Below are 19,329 nucleotides of genomic sequence, written 5' to 3'. Positions count from 1 at the left end.
AGTATTGGAGTGCATCTAATAGCTGTTCAACAGACTTGTACATGGGGACTGGAATCTGAGTGTTTATGGTGAGGGTTTACAACTGTAATTTTCTGTGTCTGTGTGTCTGCCAGAGCATGAGTTAACAGGTTTCAATAAACAGTGCAAATTTTAGGCCAGATGTGGTTTGTGTGAATCATTTTGGTATTTTGTGTGATAGAATAGAGGTAAAGATGTAGAATGGTACTGTAATGCTTTGGCATGTCATGCCCCCAGAAGATGCCTTCCAATGTCTATTTTAAAAATCAGTAAAGATGCATTGTGTTACCCATGTATTTGAAAAGTCTGGCAGGGATTTTCACAAAAGATCTAACTCCTATAGACAGACGTCCTTGAGACCCATTTTGTCCTATCAAACTAAATTGATATTTTATGAGCTCACAGACTTGATTGATAAGGGTAATAGTATTGTTGTAACATACAGACTTCAGTAAAGTATTTGAGTTGGTGCCACGTGACATTTGACTATAAAACAGGAACAGTACAAAACTGAGATTGCACATATAACATTGATATAAAAACTAATGGATCTCAAAATGTAATTGCAAATGGGACATTGTTGTGTGTGAGTGCAGTGCAGTAGGGATCACTTCTTAGCTCTACGCTATTTGACATTTTTATCAGTAATCCAAAAATTAAAAAATGGTCACCAATAAATTTTTCAGATAATGCAAAGATGGAGGAGTGGCAAATAAGAGAATAGGTCACAGACATAAGAGAAAGCTGGATGACTTAAGAAACTGGACACACACACACAATGTGTGTTTTAATATGTCTAGAAGTGAAGTCATACATCTGGGAACAAAGAATGTAGGTCATACTTACAAGATGGGGGACTATATTGTGGGAAACAGACCCCCTGAAAAAGATTTGGGGTCATGGTGAATAATCAGCTGAACGTGAACTTCCAGCACAATGTTGAGGCCAAAAGCGCTAATGCAATACCTAAGTGTATAAAGGGGAATCTTGAGTAGGAGTAGAGTGGTTATTTTACCTCTGTATTTGGCACTGGTGTGACCATTGCTAGAATACCATATCCAGTTCTGGTTTCCACAGTTCATCAAGTTCATTGGTGAACAGGAGAGGGTTCAAGACATGGCTTATAGACAGATGCTTAAGAACCTCAATGTATTTAGCTTAACAAAGAAAAGGTTCAGGGTTGAGTTGATCAGTCTGTAAATAACTGTGGGAAACAAATATTTGATAATGGGCTCTTCAGTCTAGCAGAGGAAGTTACAGCACAATCCAATGGCTAGAAACTGAAGCTAGACAAATTCAGATGAGATCATTTTTAACAGTAATGGCTAACCGCTGGAACAATTTACTAAAGGTAGTAGGATTCTTCAACCATAGCAATTTTAGAATCGAGATGGGATGTTTTCCTAAAAGAGATGCTCTAGGAATTATTTTTGGAAGAGTTCAATGCAGCATGGGATATAGAAAGCCAGGAAGAGATGGTCACAAGCATTGGAATCTACAAAAATTTCGAAGTTTTTAATCTCATTTGCTTCCTAGCCTTCTTGCTTAGTTATTGTACCATCTCATCTGCCTTTGCAGCCAGCATCTTTTTAATATACCTTTTTGGTCTTTCTCAGTTCAGGTAATTCTTCACTATTTTCTTTATAAAGTGAAATCACTTTTGTATTTGCCCTTCTTGTCATGGGAAAGAATTTTCACTGAGAAACCATCGGTGAAAATACTTTGACAAAATGCTTTGTGAGTCTTCCGGGGCCTGCTATCTCTCACTGTTTGTTTTTCTTACCCAGAATTTCATCTCTCTGAATGAGATGCCCTGGTTCAGAGCTATAGAAGAATTTAGTGATGCCAAAGTTATCTCACAACCAAAGAGAAATGATGACCCCGATCAAACAATTTTGCCTACAATCACTGAGAAAATTATTCTTCCTAAAATTACAGGTATATTAAGACGACCTCAATAATGTTAACTATAACTAGAAAATTAAATGTTTAGCTTTCTTGCTTAATTTAACCAGTAATATGTAGCTAATAATAATGGTAAAGCTAGAGTCTTTGTTGCAGCACATAAAATGTTATATAACTCTTTAGGATGAGGCTAAGGGGCGGTAGTGTCAAGCATATTCTAAGTATGGAGGTTGTCATTCAAACAGTAGATTTCTTAGAGAAGAGTGGAAAGGAAAAGAGCATTTCCATATAAAAACAAACATCAGGGATTAGCCGTGAACGTCTTTAGATTTTGCCATTGCTTTTGACTGCAGTCATACAGAAATGTTTGGACGATCTTGTGGCAACACACTTCATGGAAAGATAGTGTTTCTGGATGAGATGCTGAATGATGATTCAAAATACTGTAAGGACAGAAAGTGGAAAAAATCAACTGGTTTGACATCGTCATTGGAATGCAGTAGGGGTGCATTTATCACCTCTCCTCTTCTGCATCATGATAGATTAAATGATGTGAAAAGCAACAGCGAAGGGAGATACAGGAATTACATTGAAGTAAAGGAAAACTTCAAGATCTTGACTGTGTAGATTACATGGTTCTGTTGGACACAGATGGTGATGCTCTGAAAACGATCCCCACCAAAGTCCAGTGTGAAGCTGCCAAGTAGGATTAAGAATCAGCTGAAAGAACATAAATGTAATGATCACTGATAGCAATGATAGTACATATGAGATCAGTAGTGAAGATAAAAGCATGGTGAACTAATTTGTCTATATTGGAAGTGCAGTGATTGCTGATGGCCAGCTCTAGAAGGAGGTGGAAGCAAGAATTGGAAGGGCAAGATTGGCAAGTATTTGGAAAAATAAGGAGTTTCAAACAAGAACCAGGTCATACAAAGCTGTTGTAATATCCACAGTTATATGCTTTTGTAACGGCAAATGCTAGAAACAACAACTGGAAACGTAATATATTCTTTGAGAGATACTTGCAAGGAATATTCAGGTCTGCCAATGAGATGAAACTGACCAATGCCAATGTATTACAGAAGAGTGCTCAGCAGACTATAGAGACAATGATTTGAGAAGGCTGATTTGAGTGTGGTGTTTGGATGTCAAAAAACTGTGTTCCTAGATGAGCCCTTGATAGGATACTACCTAATGGAAGACAGGAAAAAGAGGACAACAAATGACTTCTGAGAAAACCCTTAGAAATATGTGGCTGTCAAGGAAACAGACTATAAAAGAGGGTAAAATGTGGCATTAGATCGGGGTGGCCAATCTGTGGCACCTGAGCCACATGCGGGTCTTCAGAAGTGAATATGCGGCTCCTTGCATAGGCATCAAATACAGGGCTGGAGCTACAGGTGCCAGCTTTCTGCTGTGCTGAAGGGTGCTCACTGTTCAACCCCCAGCTCTGACCTAGGTGCTGTCCCCCTCCACTCTTTCCCCCTAGGATCCTGCTACTTCCTACCTTCCCCCCTAAGCCTGTCACACCCATGCTTCCCCCCCTCCAGTGTCTCCCACTGAGAGCTGATCACAGTGGGCGGGAGGAAAGGAGAAGGGGCTTCCAATGGGCGGGATGTGCTGAGAGTGGTGGCGGGGAGATGATCAGGGCTGGTGACATAACTGTTGCTCTTGGGCAATGTGCATTGGTAAATTCTGGCTCCTCAGGTTTAGGTTGGCCACCCCTGCATTGGATAGACAGGTGGAAAGACTGGGTTTGCTTATGTATCACAAGGCATAAGAGCATCTAATGAAACCAATCTATTTATGCTTATTGGAAAGAATGAAGTAACATTATCTTTTGCATGGTGGACAATTATATGCAAATTAAGTTTACTGCCTGTTTAGAATTACATTTTAAAACAAGCAAGTAACCACCCTTGTGCATAATTTCTGAAATGGTGCATGTTTTTTCAGGCTTTGTAGAGCATGTGTGGGATCCTTTGTCGACTTCACAAACAGTCAGCCTAGTTCAACTCTGCAAAAATATATTTGAAGAACTTTCCCTTTCCAAAAATGAATCCAGTAAAGCAAAACAGGTAAAAAGCACTGTGCTGTAAGAGACCAGAAGAAAATGGTATATGTAAAAATAATTGATTATTCTTACTACCCCTTGTTGCGGGCATTCATCATGTAATTCTAATGTAGCTGGGATTTGATTTAACCTTTGCAGGTCACCTGTAATAAGCAAAAATGTAAAGCCAGAATTGTTCTGCTCTCAAATGTGCAAATGCTGTTCCCTTTTAGGAGAGGTATGAATCTTAGGGCAGAAATTTACTTCTGCTACCGGAAAAAATGTGACTACGATTAGGAAGAAGCTAATCATAATTGTAATATTTTTACTGTGTTGTGAAGCTTTTCAAGAACCTAACTTTGCATTTGATTTAAAAAAATACAATGAAAGTTAAACACTTTTAACTGTTTAAAATCTTAAGGATGCTTCAGAGCTCAAATCTTTTTCACTCTGTAGAACTACACTAGAGCTATAGAAACGCTTTTTTTAAAAGCCTGTTAAAATTTCACAAAGTGGCTTCCTTTCTGGAAGGATATTATTTTATTTAAAGAAAAGGATAATTCCACCAGTGAAAAAGATCTCTAATGTTAACTATTTTATAACTGTGTACTCTTTTATAACTGTGTACTCTGAGTTCATGATTCTCTACTTCATTATGCTAGTTTCATTCCTATGGTGCAAAGAATTACACCATCATAAAATTGGTGAATTTAAATAGAAAATCAGATCTTGAATATGAAAACCCATGTGTGTTGCTGTGTACCAGATCACTGCTTTGAGACATAGTAGTTTCTTTTCTGAAAATGTTGATGTCTTGGATAAAGTAAGAAAAAATAAAACTTAAAAATTACCCACATTTAAATTTAAGTGTAGAAATACTATGAAGCTGTTAGACCTTTTGTGAAAAAAGTAACTCTGTGGTATTGCTTATGACAGAGTTATGTAAATGTTTTTCAGTTCTTCTATGTGATGAGTTTATTGCTTAATCACCAGTTTCATTTTGTAATTATAAGAACATAAGAATGTCCATATTGGCTCAGACCATCATCCATCTTGCCCAGTATCTTGTCTCTGATAGTGACCAATACCAAAACTTCAGGGTGTGTGTTTGTGTGTGCTGAATAGGGCAATTATGGAATGATTTACCACTGTCTTCTGCTCCTGTTTATAGTCTATGTATAATCATCTTGCTATCATAGTAAAATAACATGAAGCAAATGGAAAATTAAATTATCTTTCAGAACACCACAATGACAAATGGTCAAAGAGTATGGTACTGTCAGTTAAAATTGCAGCCAGTTGATGGCTATAGCTTAAAAAAAATAAAATAGGGGGCAACTATATTTGTCTATAATAGATATATCATTCATATAAAGGGAAATGCTGTCTTTGAAATTATATTGTACAATATACTAGCTATCATTTAAAAGTTTGTGTGTGGAAGCATTGGTATTTCAGTGGTAATTCAATTTTTTAATAGGATATGGTAAACTCAGTTGTTTCAAGAATGAAGAAGTCTATAGAGGAAGATGTTTTTATTCCTCTGTATCCTAAAAGGTAAGGCTAATTCTGTAACTACCAGCACTTCATTGGAATTGAGGGGCTAGTTTAATATACAGTCAACATGAATAAGAAACAAATGAAATAGCTACAATTTCCAGTGTGCACCACGTCATTGAGTCAGGTTGTGGGGCCCTTCCTTATGTTGGTGAGGCACATATCTTCCTCACATTCATGAATTGTTACTGTTTTCCTTAAGTCTTTTCTCAGCAAAGAAAAATACCTAGCTGGTTTTAGAATTTGCTTTAATCCTGTTTGCTTTATTAGATTTATCACCATATTCTGGGTATTTCACAACCTGGAGTTAATGGAAATCCCTCTTATTAGGAGACACAGAGAATTGGAAACTAGGGGAAATGCATTGCAAAAGCTGGTCTAGGAAGTTCGCAGAATATCTGCCCTCCACTGTTTGACTCTGTACAGAGATGTCAGTCTAATATCAGGTGTGGTGAAGTGTTTCCAGTTTCTAATGTTAGTAGACTAGTGATGGGTTCCAAATGTTAAAGTTCTGTTACAGAGCTGAGGCCTGTCTTCTCGTTGTGGAGGCTCGCTTAGATTGAGAATTAAAGTTAACACCCGTCGGTATTCAGAACAGATCAATTGGCTGGATATTTTTTCTAAATAAAAAACATTAATCTGTTGTTTTACCAATTTCCTGTCATCCTTTCCATGACCAGTGATGTGGAAGACAGACTGTCTCCACAATCAAAGTTCCAAGAAAGACGGTTTTGGTCAGCTGTAAAGGTAAACAAAAATTACCTAATTTATCCCTGAAAAATCATTTGCGCTAAGAGATTTCATGCTTGTGCTTAACCAAGAAATAAGTATTCAGAGAAGTCTGATATCCTGGGCTTTGTATTGGGAAGGATATATGTAGATCTCAATAAGAAATAATAGAAATCATAGAACTGTGGGACTGAAAGGGACTTTCTAGGTTGTCTACTTCAGTTCTCTGCACTGAGACAGGACTAAGTACTATTTCTACACCAGACCATCCTTGAGAGATGTTTGTCTAACTGTTAAGACTCCAGTGACAGAGATTCCACAAGATAACTAGTTTCAGTGCTTAACTATACTTACACTTAGGAAGTTCTTCTTAATGTCAAACATAATCCCACAACTTCTGGTTTTGTCCTGAGTAGTTAAGGAAAGCAATTTACCACCCTTCTCTTTATAACAACCTTTTACATACTTGAAGACCGCTAACATGTCTCCCTTTGGTCTTCAGTTCTCCTGACTAAACAAATCCAATTTTTTATAATTTCTTCATAGGTCATGTTTTTTAGACCTTCTGCCATTTTTGGTCCTCTCTTCTGGACTTTCTCCAGTTTGTCCACATCTTTCCCAAAGTGTGGTGTCCAGAACTGGACACAGTACACTAGTTGAGGCTTCAACAGTGCTGAGGACAGTAGAAGAATTACTTCTCATGTCTTGGCTTCAGGACTCCTGCCAATAAGTCCTAGAATAATGTTTGCTTTTTAGCAGCAATATTTCATTGCTGAGTCATAGGGTGTTTGTGAGGGTTATAGTGGATCACATCCTTTTCCTAGGCAGTCATTTCCCATTTTGTATATGTGCAATTGATTATTCCTTCTTAAGTGGAGTACTTTGTATTTGTCTCTATTGAATTTCATTCTATTTATTTGAGACTATTTTTGTCAAGGTCATTTTGAATTCCAGGGCTGGGGAAGATGGGGTAGGGTGCCAGAGGCAGGCTCTGGCCAGACTTGCCAGCCAGCCCCCCAACCTGCCTTCTTGCAGAGCTAAATGCTTGAAGAACTTGAAAAGTTTCTCAGCCTGCCTGCCTGCCCCACACCTGCACAGGCTGTCCAGCCATGTGCTTCTGTGAATAACTGAGCTGGAAGGGAGGGAGCTAGTGCTTCATGGCTGCCTGTTGTTCAAACAGGCAGCTCCCATTGGCCACTTTCTGGTCAGAATCTAGCCAATGGCATTGTGCTGGGGGTGGGAGTTAGGCCTGAAGCATTCCCGCCCCCAGTTTTTAAAGAGAAATGGCCCTGCAGCCACTTTTGTGAGCGGTGTGCAGGACTGTGGGACAAGCAGGGGAGCAGGGGTTCCCCACAGTGTCTGTGGGCCGGATCTGGTGGCTTAGTAGGCTGGATCTGTTCCGCAGGCCATATTTTGTCCAGTCCTGATCTAGGCTATATTTCTCTACTTTGTTTATCAGAGCGTCATTTAAGACTATATTAGAGATGTTAACTTGTTAACCAGTAAGCATAATAGCAAACCTGGGGCTTACTGGTGTGCTTACCAATCACCAGCCCTTGTCAGTTAACTCCAATGGGAGGTCGGAGCAGCCTTGGTGGGACCTCATGGCTGTGGCAGGTCATAGGTTAAAACAGTTAACTGGTTAAGTGCTATTGTTTGACTGGTTAACGATTTTTTTTTTTAGCATCCCTAGACAGTATCAAAAACCTTATTAAATTTGATCTACTGCTTCACTCTATCCACAAGGCTTGTTATCCTGTTAAAAAAGAATATTAGGTTTGTATGACATGGTTTGTCCTTAACAAATCCATGTTGACTGTTTTACTTATCGCCGTATTATCTTCTAGGTCCATTATTTTTCCTGGTATTGAAGTTAAGATGGCTGGTCTATAATTTCCTGGATTGTCCTCAATCTCCTTGTTCTAGCTAGGGCAAATATAGTACATTTCCCAGTCCTCTGGGATCTCTCCTGTTCTTCACAAGTTCCAAAGATGGCTCAGATTTCCTCAGTGCAGTCCTTAAGTATACTGGGATGTATTTTGTCAGGCCCTGCTGAGTTGAAGACCTCTAACTTGTCTGAATACATCTTAACTTGTTCTTTCCCTGTTTTCATCCTCAGATTCTACTCCCTTTACACTGATGTTCACTATCTTAGTTATCTGATCACCACTAATCTTTCTAGGAAAACTGAAACACAAAGGCAAACTGAAATATAGGGGAGGTGGGCAATAATTTTTTGCCGGGGGCCACTTTGGAAATTTTTGAAGTGGCTCTAGGCTGCACAGAAAGCGGTGGGGTATCAAGTAGAAGGGGCGGGGCCAAGATACTCCTGGGCTCCCCACCCCCAGACAATGATTGGTCTGGGGGGTGAAGGAGTGCCTTCCTCCCCCCCCCCCCCCCCCCCACGTTCTCCCTAGGTGCACGTGCCCCTGGCGTGGGAGGAGACTTCCTGTGCTCCCCTTCCCCTAGACCTATTAGGGCGAAGCCTTCTCTGCTCTTCTCCTGCCCTGCAAGCAGTGTGCAGTGTTTCAAAGCACCATGTGCTCCTGGCAGGGATGGAGAGGAGGTTTCACCTACTCCCCAGGCCCTAATTGGCCTGGGGCGGGGGAGCAGCAGGGCCTCCACAGGCCGGATGTGACCCGTGGAGATCCTTTTGCCCACCCCTGCATTAATACATTAGTTTTTGCTGCATTTTTTGCACTTGTCTTTCTTTCCTCATTTAGTAATGGACTTACCCTATCCTTGGTCTTCCTCTTTCTTCTGATGTATTTGTAAAATATTTTTTGGTTACCTTAATTTATGCCCCTACCTAGTGTAATCTCATGTTGCCTTGACCCTTTGAACATGCTTGTGTTTGGGTTTTCTTAATATTAATCTTTTATAGTTTGATCTAGTTTCCACTTTCTGTATGCCTCTTGTTTTAGTTTCAGGAATGTGTGCTGTTCAAGGATAAGTAGTTGTGAAATAATGGTTATAAATGAATGCCCTGCCATTTGAATCTACTTATCCATCCATTTACACACACGTCAGATCTTCCCAATCTCACCCCAGACCTCAGCCAATCATTCTTGCCCTGAATATTTCCTCTCCATCACTTACTTCAAAAGTCCATTTGAGAAGGTGAACAAGATTAGTGACCTTGGGACTGTGCGTCATGTCAGTTTCCAAGTCCTTGCCCTTTGCTGAGTACATGCACTTCTGGAGCTCGATAAACCTAGCGCACATTCTGATGTGAGTGTGCAGTCCAGTGATCTCATGCTCAAACACATCAACCTATTTTCTTAATCTAAAACGATTGAGTTGAGAGAAATTCTAACTGGGAATTTGGGCCCACATGTGGTCCCATGTAAATGTATAACCAAAGTATTTCTTTATAGTCTTATACTTCAATTTACCTCTTATTACCAAGTGTTCTTATTCTAAGCTTTTCGATAATTTCAGCTGCTTTCTAATATTCTTCTTTGGGATGGAATCATACCAGAAGATACACTACGTGAGTTAGGATTAGGCAAGCTGCTGAATCGTTATCTCCTTCTAATACTCCTTAATGCCACACCTGGACCAGATAATGTGGAAAAATGCAACAAGGTAAAAATTATATACAGGAAAAGACTTTTATTGAATAAAGTTTTCATGATGAAAAGATCGGTGTCTGAAGATAAAATAAGCAACAGACCATTCAGTGTCTTTTTTTTTTTTTTTTTTTTTTTAAGGTTGCTTTCTAAATTCTTGATGACTTTAGAAAGACAGTCAAAATATTCATGCCCAAAATCTGAAAACTGTTGTGATCCAATAAAAAACATCTTTTTGGATCTTAAGGGTGAAATCGCGGTCCCATTGAAATCAGTGAGAGTTTAGCCATTGATTTTTATAGGAGCCAAGATCTCCTTCCAAGTATCTTTTCCAAAAATCTATCAATTCAAAATAAAATAATACTGTTACTTAAGTATGAGAGCTTTTTTGTGTTTTCCTATAGAACCAGCTATTATTAGTTATGTAACCTATAGCATGCTAGTGATGTTTCAAAGCCCACTGAAGAAATTGAAAGACCTCTGTTGAATTCCTTTGAGTCTGGTTCAGGCCTTCTACTCAGAAAGTTGTATGGTTTCTTGGTGCAATAGATTTATGCTAATGAATAGAGAGATTTGGCCAAACAAAAGTCCATCTGGTTTGTTTTTGGCGTCTGACTCTAAAGCACTATTGAGGGGATAGAAATTGGTGTGTGTGTCGTGTGTGGGGAGGTGAGGGTTGTGTTTTGGTTTTGGGGGCTTTTTTTTTTTTTTGCTTCCAAGTGTTCCAAAGCAGGAAGTGTAAAATAAACCATCTCCAAAAATATATTAGCAATTAAGGATTTAATCCCTTGGCTCCAGAATAAGTATTTTCATGATGCTGATTGTTAATGAAAGTTCAATAACTGGAGTTGTATATCTCTAGCTACAAAATGATTTCTGAATGAACCTTTTGAGGTTGAAGAAGGTGATGGCTTCTTTGAATTGGGCAGATTCCCATTTCTTGAACAGAAAGTTTAATGCAAGCTTAATGTGCTCTAAAAGTTAGCTGTTTAATTGATATTAAAATAATTAATAATGTATTATGTTGGCTAGATATAATTGCCATGTGTCTAGGCAGTTTTTTAATATATGCCCACAAACAAGTATCAAAAGCAAAATGGAAAGGTTTCTGTTCGGCATTTTCTCAGTCGTTTGTTGATGTTCCATACTGAGATACATAAAATGTTTTAGAAGAAACTTCAGCCTATAAATTCTTGAAGTTGTTGAGCCAGGAATAACAATACTCCATTAAAATTAAGGATGTGAATGGGTTACTGGTTACCAAGTGATACTTACAGGGTACTGATTAACTGGTACCTGGGAGCAGCTGTCCTGCAGGGATCAGGAGCTGGCTACTCTGTGCACCAGGGGAGGAAGAAGAGGGTGTCAGGAATCGACAATCCTATGCTTGGTGGAAGGAGGGAGCCAGGAACAGGAGCCCGCTTAATTGGTTAACCAGTTAACTGATTAACCAAGATTTTACATCCCTAATTTAAATATCTGGCTGTACATATGACAAAGCATTTTAATAATTACAACAATGAAGCCAACTAAAGGTGAAACAATCGTGAGTTAAAATAGTGTGTGAATGAATGCATTTAAGGATTGTCTGATCTTTTTTCCAAATTATGTTTTGGTTAAACAGGTAGTTGCATGTCTCCCAGAAAGATGGTTCAGAGAGCTTAAAAATGGATCAACTCTCCCTCAGTTGGCAAACTTTAGCCAACATTTGTTGCAAAGTGCGCACATACTGTATAAGAATAACTGCAGGTATTCTACTTTTTTTTCAGAATTATTTCTATATAATGTGTATGTCTGTTTTATTAACTTTTGTATGTCTGTATATTTAAATGGTACACTTTAAAAGGGGCCTTGTAGTGGTATATATTTTGATCTTTTCTCAAATGAGTATGCATTATTGTGAAGTGTGGAAGAATTGTAAATCAAAATCTAATTTACAAAAGATTTAATGAACACAGAATAATGGGAAAGGATTATGTGTAGCACTTACTGGTAATAGTGTGGCATGTAAAGGCCTATATTACATTGTTCTTAACACTGGTCCATCTATTTCTAGAGAATTGGGGAAATAGTCATAATTTTGTTGCTAAAGGAGGCATTATGATATCTGCTGAGATTCTCTGTATCTTGCACACCCTGAGGTGTCTTTATTAGTGTGTGATTTGCTAAGGAATGCAGTTATTAAAATATGGACTATCTAATCAGATTAGTTTAATTTAAAAAACATGTGATCTAATAGAAATTGAAGATACACATTTGTTAGCTGTTCCTGCCTAGCCTTTGGACAGTGTAATTATATGTGGCAATATAACCAATAGCCTAGGATAAATGTCATTAGTTTCCAGTGTAGTTTATCTGGATTTTGAAAAATCAATAGTGTGTGTGTGTGTGTGTGTGTGTGTGTGTGTGAGATATACTTCAATATAAAACCCTTTTTTAATTTTTTTAGTGATGAAACAAGAGACCTGATTCTTCTGTTGGTGAAGGTCAATGCCTTGCATATTGCAGAGGACTTCATTGAAGAATATAAACTGGAACACCTGAAATCTGTTATCAGAAAAGTAGAATTCCAGTAAAAGGAATAGAATACAAAACTTAAAAATGTGGTAGCCATTTGGGGTTTTCTTTGAAGCAAGATAAAGATCAAGTTAAAATATTGTTAAAGGTTTCGCTTGAACAATTCAACTAACAAATTAGGACTGCCTTTTAACTTTATTCTGCCTTGATGAGCCTAGATGTTTTAAGAAACTAAAAGGCCCTGAAAGTAATAGGCTTTCCCCCCTCCATATTTCTTGTGTATCCAAAATTTCCACTGTGATTAGTGAGTATACTTGGTGCAGCAGAAATGCAAATGTGGTCCAATGCATGTTGCACTGGTTGGCATCAAATTAGTTGAAGATGAAATGGTAATTTTAATTTCTGAATGACCTTGCTTTTTCTGGATTTAATTCAAAATAGAGCAATTTTAGTTCCTGCCACAGGGATGATAATGCTTGATTTCTCTTGTGTGTCACTTTAAAGACTAGTGAAAGGATCTGAAAAATGTGTCTCAGAATCAGTAAACTGTAAGTAAACAGTCGTGTGTAGAATTTCCAGTCTTGAACTGTGAGGGCAGTGTTGTATAATACCCCTCTGTCTCAAAGAGGATACCAGGCCCCTTCTCAGGTGAGATCTCAACGACCATCATGGAGATCTGTAGGAGGGATTTAACTGAATAATAGCAATAGAATAACAGAGACAGCTGGAAGAGAAGGTTAAGGATAGCAGGCACCTATCTGTATTATACCTTGTATGCAAATATAACACTTGTAACATCATAGTGGAAGGATGGCATCCATTGTATGCCATATTTTATAATTCAGATGATAATGTAGATTGTATTCAAGTAAATGTGCACGGCCCTAGGCTTACTTCTTGTCTTATTTTTCTTCAAAGTTTCTTTTTTAGGATCATACAGACTTTAATTAGTGGCAGGGAGATGCACGAGTCATTTATTGTAGCAACTTCAGAAATTATTTCAATGTGAATTTTTCACATAGTTTTCAGAAATGAGTGGTGTGTAAGAATCTTGCTGATTCCTATTTTTGCTTCCCCCCCAATGTACATACAGTCCTGTTTATCATACCAGTCTATTTCAAAATAATCTGTCTTGTAGTGAGTTTTGAATGTACATAACAAGTCATTCCACCATAGAATTGAAAAAATTGGTTATAGAAATCTAGAATTCTGATGTACAGTCATTTGTATCTATATTTCCTCAAATGGTATTTAATGTCATATTTGTGGGGGGGTGTTTTTTCCCTTAGGAACCAGGCCTTTTTGATTTTTTTTTCCTTGTAGACATGCTTTTACATTTTTTAAAAACTGGATATTTATTTTTGTAAAATAAATATCATCTTTAAATGACTTGATACTATTTTTAATCTTGATTTATGTTTAACTCCCATTCAAATGGGGTTACTTTGTAAAATAAAATTGTTAGTCTTGCCTTTAGTTTCACATTTATTTAAACAAGTAATTTCAATTCTGGGTGTTCACTGTATTTGCCATACTAACAGGATTTAAGCAGCATCTCTCTGGAATGTGTAGGATTCTACAAAGCAGTACAGAGGTTGGACCTCCCTGGTCCAGCATCCTTGGGGCCTAATAGGTCCTGAAGGAAGGAGTTGCCAAACCAGGGGAGATCAGTTCTGGCTCCTCTGTTGCCAACCTCTGTGGTCTTTCGGGGTGGGAAGGGGAGTGTGGCTGACCTTGCTACCTGACCCAGTGTCTGCCAGACTGGCTCGTTACCCCCCAGAGGGCTAGAAAATGTAGAAAACATTCAAAAATATTTAAATCAATTCATTTTTAAATTGCTTGGCAGCCCTTATTTTTACCAGCAGGAACTATGACATTAGGCAGTAACTAAACCATATAAATGTGCTTTCACTGTCTTTGTCCTCCCTGCCTTCCCTCCATATTTGTTGGTGTATTGTCTCAAATTAGATTGAGTTCTTCAGGGAATGAGCAGTATCCACCTGTGTATTTCTACAGCATCCAACACAACAGACACTTGATAATGTCGATGCTGTTGCTCTAGATGTAACATTCCTTCTAAGTTGTCATTGACTTTAGGATCCTGGATTGTGTTCGACATGCTATTTTGGATGATATAAAAGATGGTCTTTGGGGATCAAGAAAGAGTTCATCACATGTATATGAGTAAGGGGTACTTGCTCATGGTGGTAGCCAGGATAAATTCCAATTTGTGTAACTGATAGCTGCATGTTTCACTTTGTTCTGAAGTTTCAAGTGGTCTATGTAATGTGCTTTCTGTTTTCCAAGTTGGGCAAAAGACGGCCCACGGGCGGCATCCGGCCCGCCAAACCACTGGATCCAGCCCACGGATGCTATGGGGAGCCATTTCTCTTTAAAAACTGTGAGGGGGGAGAAGGCTTCAGGCGTGACTCCTGCCCCCAGCACAATGCCATTGGCCGGTTTCTGGCAGCCACGAAGCACTAGCTCCCTCTGTTCTGACTCAGTTTTTCACACAAGTACGTGGCTGTGGAGGTGTGGGGCAGGCAGGTTGGCTGAGAAACTTTTCAAGCTCTTCAAGAATTTAGCTTTGCAGGCAGGCAGCTTGGGGTGCTGGTTGGTAAGTGGCCAGAGCCTGCCTCTGGCAGCCAAGCCCCTCTTCCCCAGCCTTCTGCTCTTCCCCCACCCCACTCCACATACACAAAAACCCTCTACCCCCCTCCTGCATCCAAATCCCCTGCCCAGATCACAATCCCCTTTTGCCCTAGGTTACAAACCAAACTCCTTCACCATAGTACCCTGCTGTAGATCACAACCTCCTCCTGCCCTAGGTCACATTCCAAAACTCTCCACCCCCGTCTCCTGCCCCAAGTCACAACTGCCTCCTTCACCCAAACAGTTTGTAACAGCTCCTTGTTTTTGTGGGTGTCAGAAGTAACCAGTGTGGTATCCCAAGAGGTCTTGCTCTCTCCAGTGATAAGTTTGGCTGCTCATGAGAGCTTTTCCTGTGTATTGTGTGTAATCGGACTCCAAGAAAGCCCCCAAAGACCACACAATCAGATAAGAATCAAAGGTGCCAGGCTTTATTGTCAAACGAAGTACAGTAAGTGTTATCAAACTCGGATGAACCACTCTGCATATGTACCCCCTGACAATGGACCACCTCAGTCAGTGGCAGGGTTCGCTGCCCTCTTGGTTGGACAAACCCAGCCCCTCTAAGGCACAACTTTGTACACGTTCAGACACAAACTACACATCACTCCGATGTGTTGGGTTGCTACCCACTGATGTTACTTAGATACCAGCCATCACCTTGCATCTGGTGGTTCAATCAAACATTGCTATGCATCAATGCTGGCATTTTAGACTCCGGCCTAAACCTGGGTCAGAATATCCTTATCAAGTGAGGAGCATGGGGACACCAATGTGCTTAACATGGGGGTGTTCCCATTTCTCTAGAATGTGCTTTCAACCCATGCCTAATACCAATTAGTATTTTATGTATCAGCTTTGTTGAGAGCACAGGCCTATCTCTTTCAGTGGGAGAAGAGGAGAATCAAATCATCTTACAGTTTGTGAAGCAGTGTTAAAGCAGAAGTAAGTAGGGCTTACCAGGTCATGTGCATGTTTTAGAATCCAAGCATGAGGGCCTGAACCTGGCTTTTGAGTGTTTAAACAACTAGAAAGTTGGAGCAGCCAACTCTGATTTTGTGAAGTGTTCTGTCCTTGTATCTTGGTCCATATGCTCCTGAGGCAGGGACTGCCCTGGTTTGGAATGCTCCTACCAGGTTTACTGATGATGCATTTACCACAGCTGGACTCATTGCAAATACCTAATGTTTTCACTCAAGGCTTACTTGAACTTTTAGCTTTGAGATGTAATCCTGCCTTCCTGTTCAGCAAGCAGACGGGGGAGTTTAAGAGGGAGAGCAAGAGATCCTGCCACTGAACAGGCTGCCAGGTGAGGGTAATAGAATTTGGTGTGAGTGAGTTTGCTTGACTGAATTTTGATTCTGATTCAGGTGATTTTAGTTACTATGGCAGTTGGGATTGTGTGTCTGGCAGTATTTGATCCTTCCCTTGATTGCCTTTGATCAGCCTTCCCGTGTGGCTAGGCCTGACCTAGGTGAGCAGTCTTTAAAAGTCAGAGGCAGAGCAACCGGAAAGCTTAAGAAGGAGGCCTACTATGGTTAGGAAGACTTGCGACACCTGTACCAGCACTGCTCCTGTCTGCTATGCCTGTAGCTAGATAGATGACCTGACCATAGATGTCTCTACCCAGATCCTGGTGTGGTTTTGCAGGGACTGTAGATTGCAATTCCCTTACTGAAATCCAGGCTGGAGGAACCATCCAATGTGAAAGATGCCTCCTGGTGGAATCTCTCAGGAAGCAGGTAGGAGAGCTACAAGAGGAGATAGCTAGGCTGAGGTGTATCCGAATTCACAAGCAATTCCTGGAGAGTATTCATGTGGAGATAGCTGTCCCACTACAAAAGACTGCTGGTATACCACTGCTGGGAGAAGAGATGGATCAGGGGACAGCTGGCAATTGGTCACTTCTGGTAGCAGGCAGTGCTCCACCCTTGCTCCCAGCCCTCCCACCATGGTACTGAAGAACCTTTTCACTCTTCTGGTTATGGGAGATAAGGAATCACCTTCTACAGTAGAAGAGAAGCCTTGTACCCGCAAGATTGGGAGGTCTGCTGCCACCACTGCAAGGAAATGCAGGGTAACAGTGGTCACAGACTCTCTTCTGAGGGGCTCTCTGAGGGGCAGGTATGCTGCCTGCCAAGGGCCTGTATCTGAGATGTTACAGAGGCATTGTCCAGGATTATTTAGCCCTCTGACTACTCCCCCATGCTACTCATCCACGTGGGCACTAATGATACTGCAAGGTGTGACATCGAGCCCTGTAATCACTCTTGATCTGCTCAGAGTATGGATGAGGGGGTTTGGAGTGCAGGTAGTATTCTTTGACAGGAAAGACTGAAGAGGTAGGGGCCCAGGCAAGAGAAGTGCATACTGGAGGTGAATGCTTGGCTGCGAAGATGGTGTTGGTAGGGGGTTGGTTTACTCTACTACGGGATGCTATTCCAAAGACTGCTAAGCAGGGATGAGGTTCACCTTTCGAGGAAGGATAAGACATTACTTGGATGAGAGATTCCAAAAGACTGGAAAGGGGCAAATCTAATGCCCATCTATAAAAAGGGAATTAAGACCAACCCTGGAAACTATAAACCAGTCAGTTTACCTTTTGTGCCAGGAAAGATAATGGAGCAAGTAATTAAGGAATTCATCTGCAAACATCTGGAAGATAAGGTGATAGGTAACAGCCAGCATGGATTTGTAAAGAATAAATCATGTCAAACCAATTTGATAGCTTTCTTTGATAGGATGAGTCTTGTGGATAAGTGAGAAGCGGTGAACAGGATTTACCTAGATTTTAGTAAAGCAGTTGATATGGTCTCATAGGATATCAATAAACAAGGTATATACAACTTGGATGGGGCTACGGTAAGGTGGGTGCATAACGGGCAGGATCACTGGTCTCAGAGTGGTTAACAGTTCACAATCCTGCTGGAAGGGCATAACAAGTGGGGTTCTACAGGGGTCTGCTTTGGGACTGGTTCTGTTCAATATCTTCAATGATTTAGATATTGGCATAGAGTACACTTAAGTTTGCAGATGATACAAAGCTGGGAGGGGTTGCAATTGCTTTGGAGGATAGGGTCAATTCAAAACGATCTGGAGAAATAGTCTGAGGTAAATCTGATGAAGTTCAATAAGGACAAATACAAAGTACTCCACGTAGGAGAAGAAAATCACTTTCACACATACAGAATGGGAAGGGACTGGCTAGGAAGGAGTACTGCAGAAAGGGACCTAAGGGTTATAGTGAACCACAATCTAAATATGAGCCAACAGTGTGACACTGTTGCAAAAAAAAAAAAAAAAAAAAAAGATTCTGGGAAGCATTAACAGGAGTGTTGTGAGCAAGTCATTCTTCTGCTCTACTCTGCACTGATTAGGCCTCCATTGGAGTATTGTGTCCAATTCTGGGCACCACATTTAAAGGAAGATGTGGAGAAACTGGAAAAGGTCCAAAAAAGAGCAACAAGAATGATTAAAGGTCTACAGTAAAGACTGAAATAATTGGTCTTGTTTAGTTTGGAAAGAAGACAGAGGGGATATGATACCTGAAAACCACTCTCTCAAAGGGGGTCATAAGGAGGAAAGAGAAATTATTCTCCTTAGCCTCTGAGGATAAGACAAGAAGCAAGGGGCTTAAGCTGCAGCAAGGGAGGTTTAGGTTTGACATTAGAAAAAACTTCCTGTCACGGTGGCTAAAGACTAGAATAAGTTGCCTAGGGAGGTTGTGGAATCTCCAAATCTGGAGATATTTAAGAGCAGGTTGGATAGACATCTATCAGGGATGGTCTAGATGGTACTCAGTGCTGCTGTGAGGGCAGGGGACTGGACTATCACCTCTCAAGGTCTTTTCCTTTTCTAGTGTTTATGTACATCAACTTGTCAGACATACCTCCTACTGTACTTAGAAATGAAAGTGTGCATGTGTTTTAGGATTGAAGACAACACAGCAACACCATCACACAGGCAGTTGGCTATCAAAGGACAGGAATATATCTTTTGAGAGAATTTTGAAAAAGTCAAGACAGTTTACTAAAGCAGCAATTGTTGGAAAGTTAGTTTAGGCAGCCAAATAGATTTAAAACAATTTCATGATGGAGGGAGGTTAGTTGAAAGAACATATATCACCTTAGTGGTTTGGGTCAATTGACCAGAGTGGGTTTCTTGCTCATTATCTGTTCTATTCCCCAATAGTCATGTCACCTTCTTCAGGACACTGCCCTCTGGCAGCATCCTCTCAGTACAAATGCCACTCTGGTCAACTGCAATCCCAAAGTGTAGCCCCATGCCTAGCAGCAAGCTAGTCTGTAAAGGTCATTCTCCAATGTG

General features: G+C 40.2%; 1 protein-coding gene across 1 annotated transcript in view; it reads left to right on the top strand.

The window, feature by feature from the left end:
- Positions 1 to 13,824, top strand: part of GCFC2 (GC-rich sequence DNA-binding factor 2) — a 52,054-nt gene extending 38,230 nt beyond the window's left edge. Inside the window, exons 12-18 of the mRNA XM_014571236.3 lie at positions 1,806 to 1,956; positions 3,883 to 4,004; positions 5,460 to 5,536; positions 6,217 to 6,283; positions 9,707 to 9,853; positions 11,462 to 11,586; positions 12,287 to 13,824. Coding sequence (XP_014426722.1) covers positions 1,806 to 1,956; positions 3,883 to 4,004; positions 5,460 to 5,536; positions 6,217 to 6,283; positions 9,707 to 9,853; positions 11,462 to 11,586; positions 12,287 to 12,413 — 816 coding nt within the window. The 3' untranslated portion in view covers positions 12,414 to 13,824. The remainder of the gene's footprint in view (positions 1 to 1,805; positions 1,957 to 3,882; positions 4,005 to 5,459; positions 5,537 to 6,216; positions 6,284 to 9,706; positions 9,854 to 11,461; positions 11,587 to 12,286) is intronic.
- The last annotated feature ends 5,505 nt before the right edge of the window (positions 13,825 to 19,329 follow it).

Source organism: Pelodiscus sinensis, chromosome 3, assembly GCF_049634645.1.
Source record: "Pelodiscus sinensis isolate JC-2024 chromosome 3, ASM4963464v1, whole genome shotgun sequence".
Lineage (NCBI taxonomy): Eukaryota > Metazoa > Chordata > Testudines > Trionychidae > Pelodiscus > Pelodiscus sinensis.
Note: the sequence above shows the minus strand (reverse complement) of the source record. Positions and strands in the feature narration are given on the sequence as shown.